Source organism: Acanthaster planci, linkage group LG08 (genome assembly GCF_054643075.1).
Source record: "Acanthaster planci isolate LZ-2023a linkage group LG08, COTS_SCS, whole genome shotgun sequence".
In the NCBI taxonomy this organism is placed as follows: Eukaryota; Metazoa; Echinodermata; class Asteroidea; order Valvatida; family Acanthasteridae; genus Acanthaster; species Acanthaster planci.
In genome coordinates this window covers 10,355,026-10,374,517 of record NC_141784.1, presented here as the reverse complement: position 1 = coordinate 10,374,517, position 19,492 = coordinate 10,355,026, and the positions used below count along the sequence as shown (strand labels likewise).

Below are 19,492 nucleotides of genomic sequence, written 5' to 3'. Positions count from 1 at the left end.
TTGCTGAATACACATAGCCCACAGGAAGTAACGACATGTGTTTACTGTATGACTGTCCTGCTTGAATATAGTTTTATTTCCAGGACTAGAAAAATCTATGAAAAATAAGCTCATCTTTGGCAAATCTGCATTGCGTTGGCACTGAGTTAAATTAATAAAATATCTCCTACTCTGAAACACTTCATCTGTACCTTAATATAATTAAAATGGTACAAAACAAACCCAACTTTAGTAATTTTTTGCACTGAAATAAAAAAAGGGAAAAATGTATGAATCCTAAGTTACAAGTACACATTTTGCGTAAGACCTACTGCTATGGATGATATCGAATGCCGTTTATTCATTGTGTTGGAATGTTCCCGGCGTTATGTAAATAACATTTTAATGAGTTGTTTTAATAATAATGCTAATGTTTTTAACGATGTTTTTTATAACATTTGCTTAACGAGTGATGACGAAGGCAAGATTGCCTTTGAAAAGTCTCCTCTGTTATCGTTCCTTATTCAAATTTATGGAAAACAAATTACAACAAAGGCACAGGGTACAAATGTTGATGAAACGCGACAGATCCGAGTAAATTGCTACTGTTCACCCGATTTCCAAGCTGTGCATAATAATTATTGTCAGGTGAAATGACCAAAATGACTAGAACAGGACACACCTTGACAAACACCGACAAACAAGCTATTTGGGGTCAAAGGGAATACCTGTTTCGTTTTGTGCATGAAGTAAATATACTCCGCCTTCAGCCTACGACGAAGTAGGCCCACTCAATTTGTTTGACAGTGGAAATGTGAAAAAAAAAATCGTGACCAGCTCCGGCGTTCTCTAGCCTATTTTGGCACCTGCGTGTTTACCATGATCACTACATAGGTTACTGATTAATATCTGCGGTTTTAGTTAGTATGCTATGCTGTAGCCTATGCCGATCCGTTTTGATCAATTAATGCTTGCAGGTGCGTGCGTAGCGAAGCATTTTCCTCTTCGTCACTGTGCGCAACTTGTGGACAAGCATACATGTAAATGATTCCTGTACCATCTATCTCCTTTCCACAGCTCGGCAGGGATTTTAGTCAATGCCCCCCCCCCCCGGGGGTCGTGGGTTTGAACCCCCCCCCGTGCCAAAGTTTCGTTTTGCTTGCTTTTGCTTGTTTGAAAGACAAAAAGACAATACACCTACATCTGAAACTACTCCTGGAAGCGCTATCTAGCCGGCAATCCTAGTCCCCTTTGGCGCCACCACGGTGGGGGTGGGGCGGGGGGGTAACATGAGCTATTTTCTTTCCCAGCAGCCCCCCTCCCACACACACACACCCACATACAACACAACACAACACAAATCCTGGGCGCGCTACTAACTTCAGTTACAGTACAAATATAAGGAACATATTGTATAAATCTGTATACTTGGAATGAACTTGGAAATTATATCTAAGATAAATAGAGCCTGAAATTTGACTCCAGCATGATGGCGCGCTTCCGGAACCCTTAGATAGGAAAAGTAAACTGCAAAAATGTTAGAATTTGCAATATTTTTCGTTCAGTTACTTAAAACCCTGCCACGAGGGACGTGGTGACCAATTTAAAACTCAACTCGTACAAAGGCTTTTTGTGAAATATTTGCTAGCATATCAATTTATAGAAACTGAAAGACGACCTGACCTAAAAGAGAAATATCCTGCCAAATATTGACCCATCAGTTCGGGATATAGAATATAAATGAAAAACAGTCCAATGTTGTGGTCTCGTAAGCAGATGAACAGTTACGGAATTATATTTTATGGTAGTCTTTCGGTAAAAGCCAAATAAAAAACAGACCAAAATATTTTACATATTTTGTAATTCATAAGGAAATACACTTAAAGAAATAACCTGCTTCAACGAACGATTCGAATGTTTCATCTAACCTTTACTGACTAGAACGGCATCAGGTCAACTCGACTGAATCTAGAACCCATCGACTGCATGTGGGTAAAAATCTGTGCAAGGTTGTTCAATCTCGTCCCCAAGTAAGCATGGGGAATGGAAAGAAACGTGCATGAACAAGGAGACCTGGGGATGATACTACCGAAAATGAATGGTTGTTAATAATGAAATTCGGTTTTTACCCACCTCCAGGTAACCTTTCCAAAATATTACTTGAGGAGGACAAAAGGAAATTCCGACATGAGTGTTTCTTGGGGTGGTGTCAGTTAGAAATTATTCTTCCCCAAATTATCGACAGTTATGAAGGATGGCCCCATGGAACATCCCCATATAGACGGACTGCGCGAGGGTTCCGGAAGATTGCTGAATTACTTTCAGGCTCTTTTATTGTGTGGGTTGTGGGGTGGAATCGTGCGTGGATCTATCGGTGTAATGCTCAAGTACAACCAAATGCCTTTTAGTAATTACCCTGGGGCATATCAACCTGCATGCTAACAACGAACAGACACATCCACGCCACGGCACGGAAACTTCCCGAGCAACTGACGCTGCCAGAGATGGAAGACGATAGCGACCCCGACTCAGCAGATCTGTGAGTGGAATAATTGAGAATACGGCTGTTGGCCCTATGATTGACATCACTATTTTTGTGAAAGGCAAACGATATGTGCTCTTGTGTGCCACGCCCAGAGGGATTCTCCAATATTGGGCTTCGCCTAATTTTTTACCAACTTACTTCGAGGTAGTTAGCTCAATGACAAGTCAGGTAACTTCCACTGAAATATCGAACTTCATGCGACACAGCCAAATCTTGAAGTATTCCAATTTAAGTTAAGCACTGCAGGCCCAGCTATTCGGGGAGCGATTCTTCAGACGAAGCCCCGGCACATACATGAAGCTGAGTATTGGAAAACCACTCCAGTTTGCAAGTTACATAATGCAGCCAACCTACCGGTGCACGGGGTTTCCGGAGACGTACAACTCTATCGGGTAGTGATCACTGACGTCTCTGGCCTGTTAAATAACAAATTTCAACTGCTGAATACCAAATGAGATTCAACTACCCAATGGACAGCACAAAAGGAGTATGAGTGACGTTGTGACGTCATAGCCTCATCAGTTGTCATAACTTTGTACAAATCAATGCGACTGTGCTTTACAAGGCGACCAGTTAGTCTTTCATGACGAGTGTCGTTCTCGCTGCATCTTTTTCGCCAACCGTGTCTTTTTTGGGTTTCCCAATTCGATAAAATTTCCACGTACTCGTTTGTTTCTAACATTACAAAGCTTTAAGTGAAAGTTTTGAAACCTCTTGAGAGATGGAAGATACTTTAATTCAGATATTTCAGGAGACATCATCACAGTTCATCCGCCAACAAAATTAATAGAGGAATAAAATACGAGGCCGTCTCCTTCATTTTTCTTTGTATGGACGAACAACCGTTACTCACTCAGCTTTATCTACTTGCAACAGTAAATGTAAATTACAAGTGACAGTTTTGGTAACGCAAGCATGTGAGCTAGCCCACATTCCCGGGCATTCTTTCATTAAGATCTTGTCTCGGGCAGCCCATTCTTACCGTGTCACTGTCTAGGTGATACTCTCGGTCAAAGTAAAATACCCCGGATTTATTCGGTTGGTAGTTGGCCAAAATATCCGCACCAGCGAGGACAAACCTGAAAAGTGAAAACAATAATTGGCTGTTAACGTGTATACGGCGCTATGGAATGCCCACTCTTGGTTGTCTGACATTTTTGATGTCAAGCCGTTTACAAAATAACAGCCACGGCTCTCCACGATGCCCGCTTGTCTTTTTTCTAACACAACACGCTGGGGGTAATCAGACTAGAATAAAGGCTAAAATCGTGGATGTTTTTCAAACTGAAGCAAAGTTCCACATTTCAACAAAGGGAAGCTTCCATGATGAAACTATTCTCTGCTCAAGACTGGCAATGAAACCAGTTTCGCCATTTGAGAGCCATGGTTTATCCCAAGACTGAAATACAAAATATTGCGGCTCGCTTATGGAAAAACCAAAACTTATGGCGCAAAATACCCGAGCGTTACACAATTGGACATCACTGAAGGCGAACCGCAAAGAATTGTGGGGCGTAGGACAAAGCAGAGTGTAAAGCATGGACCTCATATAAAAAGAATCTATACCCATAATTCCCTTAATCAGCATGCAGGGATCATTGCAAGTCTCGTCACTGACGGCCATCTTACCGTGCCGAATACAAAAAGGCTTGCTTTCTATTGTAACCAAATTCGTTCGTGGCATAATGCCGAGTGAGCCAGCACTCGGGTCTGTATTCGGCACGGTAAAAGTGGCTTCAGTAGGTACAAAGGTTTTCTAAGTCCAGATTTTTTCTATGACGTTCGTCATGTTCTTCCTTCACTCGACCCTCACCGGTCGTAGGCACAGTCTGATGAGGCCACGGTGGTATCCGCATCGTCGGGAATTATCCAATGGAAACGCTGATCTAAACGCAGGGCAGATCTCCTGAGAGCGGTCCTCGAGGCGTATGAGCAGTCCGCGTTGAAATCACCACCAATGATTGCATTCTGAACGAACCAATTTACACAGAAATATGCACACACATTACTTACCGCTGTGTCTTTACTGAAATACAAGACGGCCGTTTCACAATAGTGCGCCACCAAGAGTTTGCGACGCTTTGGCCAATCACAACGCGCGAAAGTTGTCAACCCAAAGCGGGTTTAGAAAGGGTCGACAAATTTCGAGCGTTGTGATTGGCCAACGCGTTGCAAACTCTTGGAGGCGCCCTACTGTGAAACGGTCGTATTGGAAAATGCATTGCCTCTGATTGAATTTAATGAGGAAACTAAAAAAGAGCCCAGTCATTTTGGAGCTGAAAATAACCCAAAAAACCTCCTGTTCTGATATTTAGTATCATTTAGTTGAACATAGGCCTACCAAATCACTCAAATAATTATCTCTAATTTAATGAATTCTAAATGGTTTCCTTGACGATTAATCTATTTTAGCTGAACAAAGGAAAGGAATCGCGTGATTTAGTTGTCGAAACGAATTAAAGTCAGAAACATCAATAAAAACATTATCGGTAAAAGAGAAAATATGTAAAAGAGCAATTGTATCATACATAAGCAATGACACAAACCCTATTCGGTCTTTGCACCAACAAGCAAACAACCTCATTCCCATGGGTACGATCTTGCCGCACCATGTTGGTTCCCACCACGCATTGCGCGTCTAACGTGCACGCAGCCAATGCAGTCGAGGTTGCTTATCAACATACGAGGGAACGGGTGAACCGGCTTGTGTAAATATCGAGATCTGGGCTCCGCATGCCTATGACGGCAGCGTGCTAAGCGCGAGTAATGACCTTCTTAAGGTTCCTGCTAAGCGCGAGTAATGACCTTCTTAAGGTTCCTGCTAAGCGCGAGTAATGACCTTCTTAATGTTCTTTTTCGTAGTAATTCGAGGAAGCCTTGGTTGCCTGGCTCATAGAAATACTCCAAACAAAATTCTCTCCACTGCTGATTGGCAAATCGGACTTACATCTAGTTGTTATTGATAAAACAATTTAAATCAAAATGAATGACTCCTGTACGCTTGTATGTCCATCCTACCGTGTTACCCTCGGATCTATTAATGTAGTCATCGTACACGTCGACAAGATGGTTGATTTCTGTCACAGCCTCGCGCGGTGTGGTGTGAATACCGATCATCCCAAACCTGTTCACGGCTGCAAATGAAACAAGTGCAAACTGAAATAATGGATTATCTTTCTATTTTCCCCTTACAAATCGGAGCAAATCCCTGAAAAGCCGAAGAGTAATGTGTCTGCCACAAAATAAAGTTCAGCGCGACTTTACTCAGCCCATTTCTCATTGTAAGCCGAAAGTGTTCGTTTTTACCAGCTGCCCCACAATGGACCATGTTTTATAAAAGTGAAGAAAGAGGGGTTTCAAAAGATACCGCCCTGAGACAGCACGTTCTGGCCAATCAGCAATCTCGTTAGGCAAAAGTATTGTTAACCTCAATCCACTATGTAAAACCATACTGAAATCGGCGGATTGAGGACTGTTAGGGTTAATGTGAAAAGCTAGTAACATGTAACATAATGAGTTGCAAACCAAGTGGGTTTCCGCCTGGTGTGAAAATGAAAAAAAAAAGCCTGGCATATTATTTTACATCAAGCATTCCGTTATTGTTCGTCTGTAAAATGGACCCTCAAACAGCCAAAAACCCTGTATTCGAAGAGTTAGGCGCACCAAGCACTGGAGTTCAAGAATTTGAGCCAATCTGAGCCAGTAAACACATCGAATTCGAGGGCTCGAAAACCGAACTTTTTTTTGCTCACTCGATTCTTTCTGAGCCTCTTACCAGTAGTAGGCGACTCGAAATAAGCAACGAAGGGTTCACGCTCAAAGACATCCCCGCTTGTGTCATCGTAGACGTAGCTCCAAAGCAACGTCAGTCGACTTGGCCTTGGAATCAAACAGTCAGCATTCATTGATAAAAACGAACATGTACTGTATCTGTTGTCACTATTGTGACATGCAACAAAAAAAATTTCTAAAATCGCGGGGAGTCGGTGCATTATGTGCGTTCATGGGGGGTCTAAAAGTGATGGTTGTGGCACCCTGCTCAGGTGTGGACCCCAAGGTGTTAGGGAGTCCAACCTCCTCCCCTCCCCCTTTTGAGACCCCCCAAAAAGCGGAAAAGGTGGTGAGAATGAGAAAGTATTAAAACAGCTGAAGTAAGTGCACCAATACCATTGTAAACAATGCATGGCATATATAATGTTTCATCATCATTTCTGCTTGTCCACAAAAATGAAACATATTAAAGCCCCGGCCTCAACCCACCCGGAAAAATTCTGGATCCGTCCCTGCCGCTTATAATCTGTCTAACTATTTGTAGTCAGGTTGATCTGCGCTGGGTGGTTGAACTTTCGTGGCCTTTTCTACTCGGTTGGAGTCCAAGCTGGCCGGTTCACAGGTGGATTGGTTTTTAGGGGCGCCTCAAAATTGTCAATACATGCATAAGCCTTCCCATAATTTCCTTTTATGTTTAGTGTTTACCCTTTTTCTCTCCAGATGGTTTGCAGAACCATGACTCAGTTTAGTTTCAAAGGCCTCTGGCTTGTTACAGATATAATAAAAAATGCACGTATCATCAAAATTGGCTTTAAGATAACGAAGAGACACCCATTCCCCTAGGCAAGATGGAATAAAAAGTTCCCAATCTTACTTATAAAAGTAGGCATACTGCTCTTTGTACGATGTGCGTCCAATGCGCCTGCTCAAAGCCATCGTATAACTGCCCTCCCCTGTGACGTTCCTGAAATCCAAGAATTTTTAGTTGATGATAAGCAGTTGATTTTGCTCCAATTTAATTTAGCTGGAGCCGGGCCCATGGCGTCCGTTGATGATTTAATAAGAGTTGTAGTCCGAGAACATTTACGCTGTAAATAAAACAGTTGTTCATAATTGTATGGAACATTCACAAGAAATCCGAAAGAATAAATGGTAAATCAGTTCTAGTGCTACAAATTGGTTTAAACAGTTTGCTTGCAAAATGTTTGCATCACGCCACAAGATTTGATGTAGGCCCCTGATAGATTAATAGACGAGCCATTTATGATTCTTGATAATATCTCAAGGGTTTTCCAACCATTTTGAGAAACTCTAACGTCTAGGAATATTACCAGGCTTACAGCATGACACACTTACGAGTTAAGATTCTCTAGCAGTGTTTGAATTGCAGTGCCGGAAGAGTCTCTTATTTCTTGTATCAAAACAAGATCGTAACGCTTCAAAATCTGTGCATGGATATAAAATAAGCAATCATTCCTCCGAGTTAACCCTTCCAAGTTCCAGTTCAAGAAACGCATTCAGACGTTGACAGTGATGCAGCATTTACTAAAGAAGACCAAGCAATTATGCAGAGGAATTGAGTTCATTATTTCCTCCTAATGATACTTGCACACAATATTGAACAGCATGCATTAGGCCGGAAGTATAATTTTCAGTTTAGTTCATGTACTAACCTTGACCAGCATCTCAACTACATGAGGTCTGCCAACTTTGGTGACTCCAAACGTTTGGATGTTGAAGGCACCGATAACCAGTGAGCCGTCGTACGAAGAACCAGGATAAACCGTCCCATTGCACTGTGGAGTTGCTGTTACCAACAGAAGGTAACAAATCCCGACGAAGATCTTCATGATCAAGTTGGAGTCGACGTGTACTTCAGGTCCTGCGGTGGACACAAAGAACATTTGACAAGAAATGACAACGGCTTGTCAGTGGAATTCAATTTGGCTACGCGCTCACGGTTTTGCTAATTGCATCAAGGCAGGCTTGTTGGGTCGCAGCCATTCCAGCGCGGCAGTTCTTTGCATGTATATATATAGATGGTTATGTGATCCGGGTGTGTCGTTCCTACGTGAAACTTATTTCCTTGTACATGTGCACTGGAATGCGAACCAATACATTACGTGCATTAGTTTTCGGATTTTTTTTGTTGGAAGACTGCAGACCATTTCTATGACTAAAAACAAAACCAGAGAATCACCTGATGGCTATTATTACGCATTACGATTGAACTTGCAAATTAAACTCACGCAACATCCGATTCCAAATCCTCGACTTGATAATCAACTCTCCAAACCACGATCCAAGTCAGGGGTTGAAACTGGTATACTGTGGGGAGTGGGGAATTTCCAAAGCAAAGGTTGCCAAAATCAGTATTGATATATACAAGTAGCGTACATATACGCCTACGTCTCTTCACACAATGCACTATGGGAGGCAACTGGCAAACAGTTCAGAAAAAATACAATGAAATTGACCTATAGATCGAAGTGACGAGTCAGAATGCACAAATGTCACAGTATGGTGCACTTGGTAGTCACAACACTTGTCGGATATACTCTACATACATATGTATATTATGCAAAGACGCCTCTGATGAAAAGCACTGTAGCAAATGGTTGCCGTAATTAACTTCCGGACAAGTTCGCCACACTGTATGATAGGCCAAACAGAACAAAATCCAGCCGCTGTCACTCACAGAAACGCATTTTTAAGGTCATCGACATTTTCTGCATGGTGTAGTGAGTTGAAAAAAACTGTTATCACTGGTTTGGGGGGAAACGGAAATACGAACCTATCTACGCGATACCCAGACTGTTGTAGTCTTAATCATGATGATTGGTCTTATCCGCATAGTGGTGTGATATCCCACTGTGGGAACTTTGCAAAGTACGACCATAGAAGTAGAAATGCACTTTCCGTTCTGCCAAATATTTTTGGTTTTCAAATGCATGTTTTTAGTATATATGATCTGAACGTGTATGTATCACTTACTTGTTAATTACATAATACTTTCAACTATAGAACTTTTTCTTTCATTTTGTAGGTCACATTACTGAGGACAGCATAATACTTTGGTTCATTGTAATTTCGAGTGCCTCTGGCGATAATTACAGTGAACACAACACAACGAAAACCTCGAAGTAGTACAACATCCTCCCTTGAATAAAGTTCCTCTCCCCGAATTCACATACTGTTCACGTACACACATGGCATGATGGGACAACATGTACTAGACGCCAATGTAGCCGTAGGCTATACTTTGTGTGTACGGTATACAGGTACAAAGGGGTGGAAACAAACCAACAAAGTCATAAATGGTAAACTTCAAGGCTACATACAATACATAAAAATCACACTGCATGATTACATATAACTTGAATGAGCTGGCAGGCTCTTTCCAAGTAGAATAGTGTCGTGGGGGGGGGGCAGAGCCAACTGGTTTTGTCCCCCTTCCGCCATATCATGCTTCCACCTACCAACGGGTACCATTTCCTAATACCATGAAGCGTCGTCATCGTGTAGCGAACAGAAAAGGGCCTAGGAATAGGCAACCACCCGTCCTCATATACCCTGGTTTGACACAGTCTCGAATAAAAACAAACGAACAAAATAACAAGCATCTAGAAAAATGAAAATCGGCAGACCAGTTTTGTAGCAATAGTAATTAGTATGGGCTTTGATGTAATAATAGTAGCGTCTCCGACGCCCTGTAAAGAGGCTAAGTATACGTAGAACTTACGTGGTATCCGTCGTCCAGTGCTACTACACATTTTCGTGCATGAAACACCCGAAGTCGCGACGTGCTACCAGCGAAAGGTTCATATTATGCGGAAGTGGCGCTGGGATTGGCGTGTCGTTAGTTCCCTTTTTTGCAATCGAAATGTCCAGGTTAGCGGAGCTCTTTGACAGTGAAATTCCTGGGGGACGAAAGGAATTGCAGGATAGCCATGCAAATTTGTTGGATGTGGCGTCATACTGTGAGGATAACTATTTAAAGGCAAGTGTTTTGATAATGCCCAGTTCCCGTGGTCTGGTGGTTAGTCATGTTAACGTTAGTCATCTAATGAACTTGAATCAGTGTTTTTGTACTGTAGGTTTGATTACGTGTACATGTAGCCTACGTACACAAAGTTACAAACGTACAGGCCTAAGCTTACGTGTATTTAGCTCCATTAAGTATTTAGTGCGCATGCTCCAATTTGGACCCACTCATCACCCAGAAATGAAAATAAGCCTATAGGCATGATTGCGGATTTTCAGTCACATGATAATTTAACACAGTCAGCAAGGTCAGCATTCAATTTACACGGATGTACGTTGAAATGTGCACACCCTTTGAAGTCACTTTCAAACAGTCTTATCTTATGTACATGAATTTGCCAATAGAAATACACAGTTCGAAAATGTACGTGCCAGAAAGAGATCCATGCATATACAGACGGCGTTAATTATTCCGTACAGTGACCTACAGTCATGACAGTATTAGGCCTAGCTGTCTGAAAACAAAAACATGTCCAGAAGTTCAATTTCGGAGGAAAAATATAGTCAAAAATAAAATAAGTCATGTACTTAGGAAACACTTGGAATTTTTCAGACCAGTCGTGTAAGGTTTGTGCACAAGGTGTCAAGCAGCATCTGTATACGTTTTCCCATGAAGCCACCATGGACAGGGTACATTTGTAGGCTTCCTGATGTGCCTTTGCACGTCATGTGAAAAACTTCTAAATGGATTGTTAATACACAAGCATGGCAAGTGGCCTGTTTGGGGTTTTTTTTTGGGGGGGGGAAGAATGCTGCAGACTCAGGCATGTCACTGCACCACATTCAGCCAATGACAGCATGATCATGTAAGATTCTTCTGTTGGGTAGAATCCGTCAGTCAGTATGACCTGTAATCCCGTCATGCCTTTATGAAATCTCTTTGCTAATAAACCATTCTTCCTGTTTACGACAGTTTAACTTTTTCTCATCCGTGAATGAGAGGAAAAATGCAGTCATCTGAAAGTGAAATAGACAGATTGTACATAGATACGGCAAGATTGACCAATTGAAGATCGAGCGATTGTGCTCAACCCTTACTGTTTACCTTTCATGTCAGGCAGTGGTCTGTGAGAGGTGCTGTGCTTAACGTGTACTTGAATTCATTCGCAATGTTTTAACTTTGGTGGTGTATTTTTTCTTTTTTATCATGAACTGTCCCTGTTTTTTGTGGTTTTTTTTCATTACTGTCATGACTGTTCAGGCACTACTTTGTATGGAACAGTTGTTGCATGTTTTCAGGACGTGTTGTACAGTGAGTTCTACATTTGTCAAATCTTTTGATGGCTTTCTCAGTCTCAAAATAAGACAATTCATCTCTTATTTTGAGATCGCTTCCGGGTGTTTGCAGGAAACAAAGATGGCAGCCTGCCAAATTCCAAAACCTTAAACTACAAATTGAGCACGTGCAGAGGAAGAACTGGCAGAGCAGTAGGAAACATGAGGGACCTGGTCATGGCAGTTGGTACTGCATGTTCATGTATATACATACATGTACACGTACCCATTTTGAGCACTTTATGTAAACTACATCATATGCATGAACACATCAGACGAAGATGTCCGTTCAACTTCATGTGGCTTTACACTCCTTCATACTCACAACTTTACACTTCTTCATGGCCTGCCAATGCCATTGGCATGACCGGTTTACCGCTTGCCTTTGGGTATTACTCTGTAATAAACTTGTCCTGGACATGTTATTATTGTAAGCTAAAAATGCTGTCTTTTTAAAACGACATCACACCCACATCCATAGCAAAGTTGGACAATACAAATACCAAACCTTTGTTGTCATTTGTTAAATATTTGTTTGACATTTCTCACCATATCATCACTTTTTAAAAAACCTTCAGAACTTTACTACAGCAATTGGCTGCTGGAGGGCTCCGAGCCCACTCAACCTCCATGAACTAGTTTTGACCCGCTGTGTGTGTAAAAACTCAGTGTGTGTATTTACTCAAATCATTCAAGTGAAATTTCCTAGGATGTGTGTTTAAACACCCTCCATGTTATGACACTTGGAATCCTTTCATGTTTGCACATCATCAGGGATGAAGTGTTTAAAATATGCTCAACAATCTGCTATTACATGTATGTATTAACCCTAACCTTCCCCAACCACACAAAATTAAACAGTAGTAAAGTGTTTAATTCTGTGGGGATAGGTCTGGTAGGCCAAGACAGCTGGCTTTTGCATTGGGTTTAGCATACCTCAGAAAAACAAAGTCCAACAGCCTCTGTGCACAAAGTCCCATGTTTAACTTTGTGTGAATGGGGAAGGTTAGGGCCAGCAACCCTTGGGGGGTTAGTGTTAACTCGCGTACGCAGGCAGAAAGACTGGTGCCAACAAAATTGAACAAACCTACATCTTTTCCTCATTTTTATTCATAAGTCTTCACACCTGGATGTTTTCGTTTCTTTTCTGGCAGGCTGCCAACAAGACTAATGCCCTGGCCGAGACAAGACAGTATGCCACGCAGGCCTTGGCCAGCGTGGCCTATCAGATCAACACGCTGGCCACCAGCATGCTGCAGATGCTGGATTTGCAAGGGGTGCAACTGGCAGACATGGAGTCAAGCATCAACCACATAGCTAGGGTAGGTGAATTCCATTTTGAGTTACAAGGAGTGTGTCTGTAGCCTTGTACTGGCCCATGCTGACGAAATATACTTCTCAAAAAAGTTAAGGACCAATTTTTATTTGGTGTATACTTTTGTAGATGAAATATTTTACTGCTGAAAATACCCCAATACAACTGTCTTGAATGACCTCAAACACACTGTAATTTCACATGTGGTTGGTTTCAGTTGTTGCATAATGTCTCTTGCATCATTGCACATCCAGAAATTCCAAGTTAAGACAAAAGTGGTCCTTGACCTTTTTTGAGTAGATGTTTGCAGATGAAAGCAAACTAAGAATTAGAAGGTATTCTTAAAAAGGAAAGAACTTACAAGTAGTTGGGAACAAATTAAATTATTGGATGTCTCAATATGTAAAATGAATTGAGAATAAATGTATCAAATGTAGCATTTTCAATTTAGAAAAATTTATCCAATGCGTATGGAAAGTGCATGGACAACTCATGAGTGAGTTCAGCAAACATTGTTCATATCATATTTGGAACTTGGTATCAGTTTATGTATCAATAACTTGAGTTGCCCTAAACCCTGTCAGAGGCTTCAGTTTCCACCGAGGCATGTTGCAAGATATTGCAGGATTCGAGCCCAGTCACCTGTTACTTCAACTTTACTTGGTGCCCCATGGAAGTCAAAGTACACAGAATGTGCAAGTGGTTTCCTGCGCAGTGGAAATACATTAAATTTAGAAACTTCAGGAAAGATCCTGGCATCAGTGCCAAGGGAGTTAGGTTTTGAAATCATGAACAGATTTGTTAGCCGATTGTTTGTAAGCAAATTTATTTTATGTTCCCGATTGAACCAAGAAGATAATGTTTTTACTCTGTTTTGTGTTGTTTCCTTTTTTCGGTTTTTCAACAAGAATGTGAGCATCCACAAAGAAAAAGTTGCCCGACGAGAAATTGGTGTACTAACGACCAATAAGAATTGTCCCCGCACTCACAAGATCATTGCGCCGGCCAACCCGGAGAAACCCATGAAGTATAAATCCACGCCAATTGACTACAACGTCCTAGATGACACAGGCCATGGCATGAAGCTCAGCAATGCACCCAAGGCCAGCCGCACCCAGGACATAGGCAAGCAGCGCACAGACTCCATCAGCAGCAGCACTAGTACTATGAGCAGCCAGGACAATAACTTCCCCATCTACCAGCCCATGCCTGGTGCCAAGTTCGGGTCCTGGGGCAGGACCAGCCGACGGCCCTCAGTGCCCCCCAACGCGCCTGTTGCACCGAGCACTTACTCTGTCATTGGCAGGGAGCAAGGTGTTGCCCAGGGCTCACCTCAGCTGGGCCGGCAGCAGCAGCAGCGGCCCCCTTCATTGGCATTTGGCCAAGCCCCGCCTCCTCCCAGTCAAATCGGCATGGCTCCAATGGGGGCTCCTCCCGCACCACCTGCCCCACCCCCGGAAACAGAGGCACCCAACCAGGGACATCGTATGTCGGTGCCGCCCATGGCCCCACCTCCCATAATGGCTCCTCCCCCCATGGCACCGCCGCCACCCACAATCCCTGCTGCCGACTTGGGCCCAAGGAGGGGCGGACCTGGTGGGGATGGGGGTGGCATGATGATGATGCCACCGCCGCCTCCTCCAGACATGATGGAGTTGCCAGGTATCATGCCCCCACCGCCCCCGCCAGATGCAACAATGGAGTGTAAGTTCATGCAACCTGCTTTCACATCATCGACAACATTCTCTTGTTTACTTATGACATAAAAACATTCTCAAATGCTGGCAACATTGGTACTGTAGGTAGCCCTATAAATTCATGTACATGTTCATACATGAAATGCACCTTTTTGTAAAGGTTAAAACATTCCCGAGCTATCCAGTTTGAGACAATTTAGACATATATGTTCATCTTTGGAAAATTTGTTGACTATAGAGCTTTGTGTTGCACCTTTAATGTCAAGTTTGCATTGAACTTCAAATTGTAGCATCCTGAAATGCTGCAGTTGTATAGCAAACTCAAAAAAAAAAGGTTTCCTTTGAGCATGGTGCTTGTTTACACTTGTTGCTGAACTTGGTGAAAGGCAATTTCTTAAAAAAAAACCAGCTGTTAAAATTGTATATTCAGCAGAAACAGCAGCCTCAATAACCCAAATTCCAAAGTCATTCACTCTTTGGAAGTTCGAACTTTCAAAACTCCTCCAAAATCAACCTTCAAGGTAACATTTCCTTTGACTTGCACTTTTTAAGGGGCATCAAGCCCGTGTGAAGTGAACATGTGGCCTAGGGATTTGTAGCTCTCGATCATGAGGTCGGGGGTTCGAATCCAGCAGCTGGCTACATGTTGAAGTCTTGGGCAAGTCAGTAAATTCTCTGTTATCCCTGTCTGTGATTATGGCCGGGCTTGGACCTTCCTTAATCCAGAAAGTCCCTCAAAAACCTGGTGGATTTTGAAGGGTCTTTGAGGGTTGGGGTTTAAGATGGAAGGATTTAGGTTCAAGGAGACCAGACCAAAGAGCTTCTCAGTGATCAATATTCAAGCTATTGATTCTCCCTCTCTGTTCATACAGTGTCATCCTTGCCTCCTCCCCCGCCCATGGACAACACCCCTTACCCGGCCAACATGGGCATCACTGATGAGGAGATGCCTCCCCCACCAGAGTTTGTCCAGGCCGGTGACATGGACCAGTCAGCGCCGACAGATTATATGGAGAAAGGTGAGCCACTGACAAAACCAGAGTCTGTCTGTGAACAGGTCAGGAGTTTTGGTGTCAATCTAAAACGAGATACCACAGAAAAGTACCACACCAATCTTTTCATTCATAAACAATGAATGTGGTCACCAGTTTTCATTGTTTCCTCCTGCTTTTTTCCATATTTTCGTAGAATATGAAACCGCATTCTTCAGGGGCCAATTTTAGAGATTTTTGTAGCGGAGAACTCAGCTAAGAGTAGAGGATAATGTGCTGAATGAAACAGGATTACCAGCAAAAATTCTCCTGTGGTATCATCTATTACTGATGTTTGGTTCCTGGCAGATTCTGGCTCAGCACATAAATTTGCTGCACAAGATTTTCCACTCATTAGCCGCATGTGAATTTTTGTCCTGACTCAAAGCCAAGACCACTACTGTCTTCCTTGAAGCTTAATTCAGCAGCTAAAACAGAAATTGATTGGATCAGATGAGCAAGTGTTTCACTAACTTTTTCAACCTCCCTCGTTTTCTGCTGTTTGTCATCTCAGTGATCGCCATCTACGAGTACCAGGCGACACGAGATGACGAGCTGACTTTCCAAGAAGACGACATCATCTACGTGCTGAAAAAGAACCCCGATGGGTGGTTTGAGGGTGTGCTCCATGGCATCACAGGACTCTTTCCTGGCAACTATGTTGAGGTAGTTCCATAGGAACTTCATCTATTCGGCCAAGGAAGAGACAAACAGGTGGCTCCTCATTCCTTCCATCTTAAGAAGATTACACATCAGGGTAGAGTTTATTCTGCATCAGAACGTAGTTGTACAGTGTCAAACCTAACCGTCTACTTATGTGAACGTGTGCTTCAGATACTCCTTAAAATTATGACTCGGTTTTATGGGTTGTTATGGATGCTTTGCGTGGCAGCCATCTTGGAGATACATGTACATGTGCGTGCTTTGCTCCACCGGGAAACATATGAGTAGACCCTGTGTGCATTTAAAATTGAAATAAGAAATTAAAACCTACAATATGGCTGCCACATGCAAAGCCAGACACTGTTTATTTGGTATGTAATATCTGTGGTGTGTCTGACACAAACCACGTTTGGGTTTAAGCTGCATTTGAACCGCTTTAGACTCAAACGTGCATGCCAGATTTTTGTGTCTTTTATCCTGGGAAATTGGGGGTCAGTGTCATAAAAGACAAAAGGGAAACATTTCAGATGAGGCAGTTGGGCTGAGCAGTTGAAATATCTGTTTCACTTTTTGCGCTTGCTGGTAATATTTTGTAGATAAAAGAATTATCCTAAAATGACTACATGTACATTGAATATTGTATGTCTGTCCGAATCTGGTATTTCATGGAGTGCTGTTCCAAAATTGTACTGAGGTTTATTTTCATTGCATTAACAAAGACTAATGGTACCCTGTTGTGTGATATGGGCTGATGAAATATGGAATAATTTTTTTTCACATGCATGCACAATTTACTTTGTATATTGATATCAAACTACTCGCATGGCAATGAAAACCTTAATTTGGGTTGGGGGGGCATTCAGTATTGTATTGTATCCGTTAATAGGTGATTTCCCAACATGGGAAAGGCTTCAAACGAACATTACGCTTCTGTTGCAATGTTCCCTCCATTGCATACGTTCTTCTCTGCAACCTGATTATCTCAAACCTCAATCCAGAGTTCTAACGGAGTCCTCAACTTTGGTAACTCTCCCTAAAAAGTGCATTTTTGAAAACACTAATTGCTTCATGTTTTTTTCTGACAAGTGAGCGCACTGTTACTTTGATGGCGTCAGAGCCATGTACAGGTACTGAGAGATTTGTGACATAAGTGTCACCACTATTGGAAACCAACAGGCAGGTGTATGTGCATGGACTGTTGGCATATACATGTACATACAATAGCCATGTGGTGTATGGTACACATAATGAATCGCCTTTTTGTTTCCAAAATCTGAAGCTCGCACTTCTGGCTCAGTATACAGCTTTGGATGTCATTACCTCATTTGGGGGGATTTCTTTTAAACTTGTGAACCGAAAATTTGCTCCTTGAAAATGTTTGGGAGAAAGCTTTGCTCACTAGGCTAACTGCCATAAACAGAAACAACAGTAAATCACCCAAGCAAACAAAATTTAAGACAGCAAGATATCCAAAATTCAGGCATAGCGGCAGAAACACTGATGCGTCTACCTTGGATGACATCACACCTAGCTGATAAATATGCAAATTTTCATTAGTATACATGTATAAATCAAAGGCAGAAAATTGCCCTTCAAATCAGATTGAATGGGACACAGAGCATGCATTAAGAACTGTTCTTAAAAATTACATTGCACTGGCCCTTAAGAGTCTGAAATTCTCGCACGGACTATGATTAAAGTATTCAGTTGTTAATCTATTTCGGCAGTTGACTTGTGACCCGACTTGGCACTACAATGGTTTCAATACATAAAATGTCATCAAATTTCTCATGAAGTTGAGATTAAATTGAATGGAATGGTCTTAAAAATGAAAATCGAGATATTTTGCACACTTTTCACCAAACATTATATTTCACATTATATTCCAGGTGTGTCTATCAATTTATCCCGGATTGACTTTGTTGTGCGTGCATATGGTTCTGTATAATTATGCATGCATGATAATGATATATATATGAAGGGCCTTATGTACTCCACTGTTGTTAACTGCAGCTTAAAATCAGGAATGAAATGAAAAATTGGTTATTAAAAGAAGCGGTAATGTTCAGATAATGTATTCATCTGTTTCTTGATGCATGCCCAGGGTCGTGGAATAACAGCTGTATGGAATCAAGGGGAATTTTCTGAACGCGGGTATCACGAGAGGGGGGCTAAGGAAGTTTACACCTTTAGAACTAGGGGGAGCAAGATATGAAAAAAAAGGAGGAAGGGGACGAAGTCGCCGAGTTGTTTGAAAATTCCCCGGAATGGAACCCTCCCACTTTCCATCGTTGATGGTTTGTCAGTGTGCAGTGATAAGTGCAGGTGCGGTTCTAGGGGGGGGGGATTTGACCCCCTCCCCCAACTTTTGTCTAGCCCCTGAGAAAGCAATTTTTTTTACTCCAAAGTTAAAGAGCAGCACCGAGAGTGGAAAGATGCCGTCGCGTGTGAAGGGTCTAGTGCCCCCCCCCCCCCCAAAAAAAATCGGCCTTAGATCCGCACCTGGATGAGTGCTTTCCCCTGACGACCACATTCCATCCCACCCCAAAATGAGCGCTGCCCTGTTTCATGAAGTCAGATCAAACATTTATTGCAAAACGGAATGGGAGATAGTGTGTAGTGGTTTGGTTTGGCTTTGGCCCAGCAGATTGTCACGCCCCCTCCCCATTTGCTGAAAAAAGGCTTTGTTTCACACCTTCCAGGCGGAAATGTTTCTGCAGCAGGAAATGAGAAATTAAGGGGAGTTGAAGCAATTGAGTTTAGCAATTAGAATTTCGCGGCAAAAAGCCAAGTGGCGTTTCTACCTCATTTACCAGCAGCACCACCAACCTTATAATTTCTGATGATTTACTGGGAAAAATGAAACGATACACTGCACAGTGAGGAGATAAAGGCATTTATATTTCCAACAGTCAAAGCATGAAGGAGTAATAAAGGTAATCGATTTTTTTTTTCGAAGTTAGCATAATTTATCGGTTGCAATTTGATTTCTGCTTCGTATTCTCTGCATTTTTTGATTCCCCGTAAGTACAGGGGAAACCTTGGAGGTCCATGCCCGTACAGGTGCTCCCCCAATAGGTGCAGCCTATGATCAGCTTCTGGTGCCCAAATGTGTACACCCCGGGCGCCCTGTCCAGTAAATTAATCCAAGGCTGGAATTCGCCGATTAGAG

General features: G+C 42.4%; 2 protein-coding genes across 3 annotated transcripts; one reads left to right on the top strand and one right to left on the bottom strand.

Annotated features, from left to right (window-relative positions):
* Positions 1-40: 40 nt before the first annotated feature.
* On the bottom strand, positions 41-10,178 carry LOC110989686 (deoxyribonuclease-1-like). Of its 2 annotated transcripts, XM_087140176.1 has the most exons (11): positions 10,038-10,178; positions 8,545-8,623; positions 7,969-8,177; positions 7,652-7,740; positions 7,170-7,259; positions 6,300-6,403; positions 5,543-5,658; positions 4,338-4,492; positions 3,507-3,603; positions 2,879-2,940; positions 41-2,516 (listed from the first exon to the last, which is right to left on the bottom strand). In XM_087140176.1, exons 2-11 carry the CDS (start codon positions 8,549-8,551, stop codon positions 2,384-2,386), a joined length of 1,062 nt encoding a protein of 353 aa, XP_086996302.1. In that variant the 5' UTR covers positions 8,552-8,623; positions 10,038-10,178; the 3' UTR covers positions 41-2,383. The 2 variants fall into 2 exon arrangements, with proteins under 2 accessions (XP_086996302.1, XP_086996301.1); XM_087140175.1 differs by lacking the exon at positions 10,038-10,178 and having other exon boundaries at positions 8,545-8,827.
* LOC110989690 (abl interactor 2-like) lies at positions 10,163-18,393 on the top strand. The gene is made up of 5 exons (XM_022254256.2): positions 10,163-10,295; positions 12,769-12,936; positions 13,838-14,633; positions 15,499-15,645; positions 16,172-18,393. Exons 1-5 carry the CDS (start codon positions 10,179-10,181, stop codon positions 16,333-16,335), a joined length of 1,392 nt encoding a protein of 463 aa, XP_022109948.2. The 5' UTR covers positions 10,163-10,178; the 3' UTR covers positions 16,336-18,393.
* The last annotated feature ends 1,099 nt before the right edge of the window (positions 18,394-19,492 follow it).